The 7,972-nt window shown below is 47.6% G+C and overlaps 1 protein-coding gene across 1 annotated transcript in view; it reads left to right on the top strand.

Annotated features, from left to right (window-relative positions):
- HIPK2 (homeodomain interacting protein kinase 2) overlaps positions 1-4,798 on the top strand; it is an 89,905-nt gene extending 85,107 nt beyond the window's left edge. The window contains 4 exon segments of the mRNA XM_009649238.2: positions 1,181-1,428; positions 2,444-2,604; positions 4,362-4,402; positions 4,404-4,798. Of these exon segments, the coding sequence (XP_009647533.2) occupies positions 1,181-1,428; positions 2,444-2,604; positions 4,362-4,402; positions 4,404-4,731 (778 nt within the window). The 3' untranslated portion in view covers positions 4,732-4,798.
- The last annotated feature ends 3,174 nt before the right edge of the window (positions 4,799-7,972 follow it).

Genomic DNA, 7,972 nt, shown 5'->3' with positions numbered 1-7,972 from the left:
AGGAATTAATCAGCTGCTGACTGGACTGGACGAGCCAGAGTGAGAGAATGGAGAGGAGGCTCCATGGGAAAGGGATCTCTCTCTTTTTAAAGTGCACACTCAAGAAGTTGAGAGATGGATTCCTTTTTCTCCATGGCATTTCTGTTCCTGTTGGGGCTGTTTCCACCATTAAGCCTAATTACTTAGCTTTTTATGTGCTATCCATTTCTTTTCATCATTTTAAAAACTTCAGTTGCCATAACAACATAATGCAATCAGTGAAACATAGCAGCTATTTTCTGTAGTCAAGGTCTGTGCACTGTCAAGGATGTGAGCCATTTAAGCAAATCTTCACCATCCCCCTTCCTCCGTCCTCTTTCTCGCTCTCTCTTTTTCTTCCTAAACAAGCTCATAACAGGAAGGAGAAACCATCAGGAATAATTAGGCACAATAGCAGAGCAAATCCCAATCGTACGCATGCAGTCTAGTCTAATGAACTTGTAGCACTAATCTCAGAAGTGTTGATGTTCCTTTTTAATCACTTTTTTGATGTCATAGATAGATTAGCTGCAGCAGGACCTCAGTAATCCACACTGGAGTCAGGAGACCCAGTGTTTATTCAGAGAAAGAAAAGAAAACCAAAAGCTTTACGTACTTTGCTCATTTTTTTTTCTTCATTAGTTCCACAGTTTCAAATGCTGATTGAGAATATATGCCCATTGTACCGTATTAGTAAATAGAGCAGAGTGTATTTTGTAGATTCATGGGATTTAATCATGAAAAGTCATAGCATCTATTATTAAATCATTGCTAGAAGGCTGGGAGAAACCACCACGTTTTTGTGTGGGCGGTGAGACTTGCAACAAAGCATAGTATAACTGCTGGGCTTCTACTGCACACATATATAAAAAGCGGTCTGAAAATAAATCTGGCAGTCTGGTTCAGTGCTATTCTAAGCAGCGTGAATATCAGATCTATCCACAAAGTCTTACTCACTCCTTGACCTCCATGAAGGCTTTCCTGGAATAGCAACGAGTGAGTTTCAAAGCCTGGGATTTGGCTTAAGCAGCCTCTATCTGGCAGAGGACTGAAGGGTGTGCTTTGCCTTTACGGAGCTAGTCTGCCGTGGGCAGAGTCTTCTGGTGGCTTCCGAGTCGATCATTGCCCGTTCCCTCTTGCCCCTTGTGTGCTTGTGTTTCAGCACCTTGTCCAAGCAGAGGAAGAACGTCATCAGCTGTGTCACCGTGCATGACTCCCCCTACTCCGATTCCTCCAGCAACAACAGCCCTTACGCCGTGCAGCATCGTGCAGGGCAGAATAACGGGAACACCTACGACACCAAAGGGGTTCCAGAGACTCACTGCAGTGGGAACCCCCGAACGATCATCGTGCCACCACTGAAAACCCAGGCCAGTGAGGTGTTGGTAGAGTGCGATAGCCTGGCACCAGGTAAATTGCACCTCTTCCGTCAAGAAAATTAGTAAGAAATAAATGATTTATCTTGGAAGAATCTCATTGTTCGGTTTCATTTTGTTTGTTTGTTTGTTTGTTTTGTTTTCCAAAGAAACCGTGCTCCTGCCCTTCTCTCAAGTGACACATCTGTTCTTGGGAGCCATATTGCATTATTTATGTGCCCTGGTACACTCAGGAGTCACGGGGGCAAGTGTCGTTCCCTGTTACTTCTGTGCAAACCCAAGAACAGAATGCAGCCTTTAGCTCAACATTTGACATGAAAGGCTCCCAAATGCAAGTGTGAACCTTTGCTGCCTTGCCTTTCCATAGGTTTACTTTAAAACGGGTAAGAGATTGAAAACACATGTGCATTTTCATCCAAACTTGTTGACGTTTCTGGGAAGAACATTTCCCCAGGATCTTCATTACGGACTAATGAGGTTTGCTCATCCAGAGCCTCCGCAACACTAGGAAGTACAATGTGTTTTGAAAGGGGCTTAGGGTGGAAGTCTGGCCCAAAGCAATTGGCTTTGAGCTACTTGGCAGTCCTTTCTTTTGACGCACTGCTGGTGAACACAAAGGCTCGGAGGGCGAGCTCCCCACTAGCTCCTTCTCCCTCCCTTCCTACTCACCGTGAGGTCAGCCAAGCCAGGGCTTTTTTGTGCTGTGCACACTATACTTTCCTTCCTCTCCTTGGGATTTGTACCTGCATCGTACAGTTCTGCTGGCAGAACAGTTTCTCTCACTTCTGAAGGATCTGTTAAGCCCTCTCCGGGCCCGGTTTGGGTCCAGATATCAGGTCTGCTTGTCTGCCTCTAGGATAACAGGCTGGCCGTGTATTTGAAGCACTGCTGAGATATGCTGTTAATTAAGAGAAATCGTTTTCTTATCCTGCTTCTGTTGCATGTCTCCTCCCAAAAACCACTCTGGAGGAGATTCAGTGAGGAAAAGGTAGGGTGAGCAATTAAAGAATGTGATGTAAGCTACAAATGTGTTTCCTTTCCTGGCACAGTCACCACCAGTCACCACTCATCCTCCTACAAGTCCAAGTCCTCCAGCACCGTGACCTCCACCAGCGGTCACTCTTCAGGGAGCTCGTCTGGAGCCGTTGCCTATAGGCAGCAGCGACCAGGAGCACATTTCCAGCAGCAGCAGCCTCTTAATCTAAGTCAGGTAAGTCAACCAAGATAAATTTGGGTGGTGCATCATCCAGCTGTAACCTACCACTCCTCCAGTGTGGGCTGTCCTCTTCCAAGCTAATGATAGGTGGGCCCCATGTTGAGTTTGATCGACTTGTTTCAACTTCACTGCAGACCTTGGTCTTCCAGCTCGGGCAGTAGAGGTAGTGCAGATCCCACCCCTGAGTAGGCTGGCGGTACTCTTACCCCGTGCGTTCTGAAGTCAGATGATCTAACTGTGTGAGTGGGAATAATGTGAGAGAGGAGGTGCAGTGGCTCAGACGCAGAGGAATGGAGCAGGACCGTGTAGGAAGGATGGACTTCTCCTTAGCTATAGGTGGCCACAGGGAGAGTATCTTCCAAGCAAAGGGAGTGAATCAGCCCGGCTGCGGCACTGAGAGAGAAGTCCCCATCACACGTGGCAAGGCGAAGCAGAGCCTCTGTGCATATACATGACCTCATGTAATGAGTTTGATCCATCCCCTAGTAAACCTGGGCTGAGAGCTGGGCAAATCTCATTACCGGACAGCATGCACTTACCAAGATGTTTCACAGGCTGTGATCACAACACCCGGGGAGCTCCCCAGGAGCTTTGGTAAATAAGGACCTTTTCATGTACTGCACCTGGGGCCTCTCTCTACCCCGAGGTGAGGTAAGGAGAGTAGGGCAGTTACAGCACAGTTACCACTCGAAGAGGAGAAAGTCTGCAGAGCTCAGAAGACAGCGCTGGTTTGCATCCAGAGCTGGATATAAGCAGAACTGTTTGGTTGTTTTATAAATAATTTGGGGGAGAAGAATGTCCCTTCCCCCTCAAAATGTAGTTGAAATTTAAAAAATTAAACAAACTTGAAATAAAAGTGAGTGAAAATGGAGGAAGTGGGTGAGATGCTGTTTCCAAGAGTGGGGGAGGAGTGTGGCTGCTGCATTTCAGACCACAACGACAGCGCAGGGAATGCTTACAAAGAGGATGAGAAGGCTTGGAAGAATAGAAGGAAATAATGGAGCATTGCCTTTCAATTCCTACTTTATTGGTTATTTAATACTCTGACTACAAATGACCGGGAAAAATCCTTGACATTATTGTGCGATGCAAAACAACCCTCAGAAAATCCCTGGAAAAGTACATTGCTCCTGTGCCACTGGGAGAAAATTGCCTATGCTCAAGTAATTATAGCTGATTACGTGAGGGTACCAGGCACCTGCGGGACCTGGTCGAGCCAAGGGTTTTATCTTTAAGAAATAGTTATTTTACTAACTGAGGAAATGATAACCGCAAAGACCCAAACCGAGCAAAAATAAATTGCCTGTTCCAAGTGTAGTTAGGCAACTTCATTCCCCCAAACTATCGGCGCACCACATTTCGTCAGCAGAGAGTTCACTAACAAAAGCTGTGTGTTGTGTGAGCGACTGGACTTGTGAAAGATGTTCTTAGGAGCCGGGCATCCAAGACTTGAGTCTTCATGTTAGCTGTGCCAGCAGGCCGTGGCTCAAAATGGGGGACTCCAGTTGTCCTTTGGGGGGCCATTTTGGTGAATGTATGAAACTGCAGGGTCTCCCTAGGCCTGGGAGGGACCCTTTGCCATCACCCATTTCCAAGGGGAGACTGTGGTGGTGCTGAGGGTGTCAGGAGGAGCGCAAGGGACTTTCCTGAGCCCGACCTGGTGTCGTAGGGAGGCTCCCCGGCACCACTGAGGAGGTAAAGAGCCCTCTCTTGTCTTGTAACCGCTTATCACTGTTGCTGTCTTTATCCAGGCCCAGCAGCACATCACGACCGATCGCACAGGGAGTCACCGCGGCTGCCCCTGCTCACCTGCCCACCCAACCCCACCTCTACACATACACCGCCCCTGCCGCCCTGGGCTCCACGGGCACCGTCGCGCACCTGGTGGCCTCTCAAGGGTCTGCGCGGCACGCCGTGCAGCACACCACCTACCCCGCCAGCATCGTCCACCAGGTCCCCGTCAGCATGGGCCCGCGGGTTCTGCCCTCGCCCACCATCCACCCGAGTCAGTACCAGGCTCAGTTTGCCCATCAGACCTATATCAGTGCTTCTCCAGCCTCCACAGTCTACACTGGATACCCACTGAGCCCCACCAAGGTCAACCAGTACCCTTACATCTAAACACTGGAATAAGGAGCGAGAGACGCACCCATCCCGGGGGAGTGAGGCGGCCGCTTTTGTACTGAAGAACGTGACAAACTAACAATGCAATGGGAGGCTCGCGTGAAACTTGAACGAAGGAGACTTTTAAGGAAGAAACGAAAAAGACGAAAGAAGGGGGAGAACCAATTCTACACTTTTTATTTAAAAAAAAAAAAAAAGAAAATGGAAAAAAAGAACAGAAAAAAAAATAAACCACAAAAAAACAACCATTCTGCACCAAACTAGAGAGAGAGAGAGAAGCAGAAGGACCCTCCAGCGGGTCCTGTCTTTTGAAGAACTTCACCAATAGACTTTAAAAGGTTATTTTCATCCAATAGTGAGCTACATTTAGAAATTTGTTGTCCAGAACACCTAAAATGAAATCCATTAGGTTTTTAATCCAATAGGTACATGGATTAGGGATTTATCCAGCGTTTCAAAGGGTTTATGCCCCATACTTGCAGTATCCCAAAGCATACAGGTTTGGGGTTTTTTTTTCTGGAAATAGAAAGTGGGTAAAGGAGGCTGAGGGAGGAGGAGAAAGTGTTGTCCCAGTGCTCTAAATTCGGATCTGGCACTGCTACGCTTAAAAACACGTGGGCACAACGGGCCATGCAGCACTAGTCAAGAGCGGAAGCCACGGGGATGTTTCTCCCTTTCCTTGAAGACACTGGATAAATCCCTGAGAAATGCTATTCCTAAACGAGATCTCTAATAACGTATGTCGGATTTCCGTTGCGTTTCATTTTATTTTATTTGGGAATTTTCCTTTTCAATCCCTAGCCGTTTTAGTATAGGAGGCGACATTTTAGCTGCCCCCCTCCCCCCTCCCCCGGTAGAATGTAGCACTATACAGGTCAGACGCCGTTTTTACTATTTTGTGTTGAACTTCAACGATACCAATAGACTATTCCTCAATGTGATTGCACAAAGAAAAGTGATATAACATAGGCATGTAACAAATGTGATTGTCCAGGTATGTGTGTGCGCGTGTGTGTGTGTGCGTGTGCGTGCGTGCGTGTGCGTGCAGATGCTGCCTTCTCTCTGTGGTGTGTTCCTCGGCACAGCCATTACAACTGTCACAGTCTTAGTTTTACATCATTCCCTCGTAGTGCCTTACCAAACTACAGATGCGGTTTAAGGGTTTACTTCCACTGGTACTCCTAGAAACTGACTGAGGCTAGTCGGAATTTACTCTCAGCTCTTTTTTTTTTTTTTTTTTTTTTTTATTCAGGTTGTTATTGCCGATTTTCTTCTTCTTCTGCTGGTGGTGTTTTGGGTTTTGGTTGTTTTGTTTTTTGGTTTTTTTTCCCACGTCGTCAATCTTAGCTCACTTGGCGAGGTGTTGGGGAGGCTCGTCGGGGGTTGGAAGTGCGTCTAACTGGGTGTTTTGTCGAGCACTGGATGGGCTGGAAGTGACCAGGTCGGTTGTGAGACCCAGGGTGACTCCCAGGGGATCTGGGGATTCGTTTGTGGACTGGTCTGTTTCTATCCTGTTGAAATAGCAGGTTTCCTCCCCGGAAACTGAATTCTCGTTCTGCTGTTTGCTGATGTTCTCGGCAGACTGGGAGGACAGCGGCCTCCCAGGTTGTCAGGTTGTCCCGGCTGTGTGTCTGAAATGGGAACAAAACTTTAGCCCATGAAAGGGGGAAACGCTAGTTCTTGCCAACATCTCTTGCTACATCTGTCAATGGGAGGGGGTCGGGAAAGGGCTGGAGTCCCGAAGCAAGCATGAGAAAATCCAGTTGAGAGAGTCAAACTCAGGTTTCTTAAGTGAAAATAGTGGAATACATCGGGCCCTACCCACTCCATCATAGCTGTGACAGTGTGTGCTTCCCCTCCTCCTGTCCCACCTATGCCCCGAAAGATTGCCTGCAGCGGCAGAGTGACCCTGGAACCAGAGAGCATGGTGGTCCCGTGGGTCCTCCACGCCAAGGAACGCTACGTGGGTGTCTTGTTTCCTGACAAATTTCTAAAGAGACCCTTTCCTACAGTTAGGTTTGGTTCAGAGGGGAGCTTCGCTGGTAATGGCAGTTGCACTGGCGCATCAATATTTGGAAGTGTCTCTAAGAGCACCCATGTCTGTGGGTGGCCTGGGGAGGAAGGAGAGAAGAGAGTTTGGTAGAACGTTTCCGTGTTTCCATGAAAGCTGAAGTCTACGTGGCTGCTCAGTTCCACTCGACATTTCCCTGTAACTAGAGCACGAAGTATTCGGGTGTTTCACGAGATGCTGGAAAATAGCAGGTTCGTCAGCAGGGTGGTGAGGGATGGGTTCCCTGGTTGGCAGTAAGGAAGGAGGTTCTCTCATGTGGGAAAAGCTGACGGAAAGACAAGCACAAATACATTGTCTTGCGGTAAGCGCTTGGCTGGCCTGGAAGACGAAGGGATCCCGCTATACATAGGCTGTTCAACAAGGCTGTTGTCTTCTGGCAAACCACCAAATAACCTCCCTGGTTGCCAGCTCTGGTTCCTGGGCTACCCTTGCACAGTCTTCTTCTCCTGCCTGTCCTTCATTCCAGCTCAATATACTGTAGATGAGGATGCGATCTCCCAGCAACCTATGCACCTTACCCCCCCCTTCCTTTGGAAAGACAACACATCCCCTTTCGTCTGAGGCAGGAAAATAAAGCCCTGCTCTCTCTGTTGCATTCCTCTCCTCTCCCACCAGTTTGGGAACGAGAGCGTCATGCTGCTTGTGTCATGAAAAGGAAAGATGATGTTATTTTATTGTATGGTTGTTATGATTATGATTATTATTTTATTATTATTATATTTTACTCTGGGTTTTAATTGCACACGCATTCCTTAATCTTTGTGTTATTTTTTTTTCTTAGTATTGTTGTTATTGTTGTTAATTTTATTTCTCTTCATCAGTGGCATCAGAAGGGTTGCTGTGTTTGTGAAAACTGCAGGAGGAAGGGGAAACGAGATTGTCCCGAGGATGAAAACTCTGCCTCTAACCTAGGGGGACTGGGGCTTCTCTGTGAGAGCGGTTACAGCCTTGAGGGACAGGAGTTATCCTCCATGTCACATCTGCATTGCAGAATAAGTCCAGAAACATTCATTCACGGGCCAAAACGAAACAGCAGCTGACGTAATGATCTATCAGGAGAGCTGGATCAAAGGCAGGTAAGGACCCTGGTGCCCCAGGATCCAGCTCACCATCACGTTGTTTGATAGGAAGTCTAGATGAGATCAAGACCTCAAGACCTATTTGTGC

Source organism: Egretta garzetta, unplaced genomic scaffold (assembly GCF_000687185.1).
Source record: "Egretta garzetta isolate BGI_Z169 unplaced genomic scaffold, ASM68718v1 scaffold321, whole genome shotgun sequence".
NCBI lineage: Eukaryota > Metazoa > Chordata > Aves > Pelecaniformes > Ardeidae > Egretta > Egretta garzetta.
The sequence above is the reverse complement of the archived record's forward strand: the minus strand, read 5'-3'. Positions and strand labels throughout refer to the sequence as shown.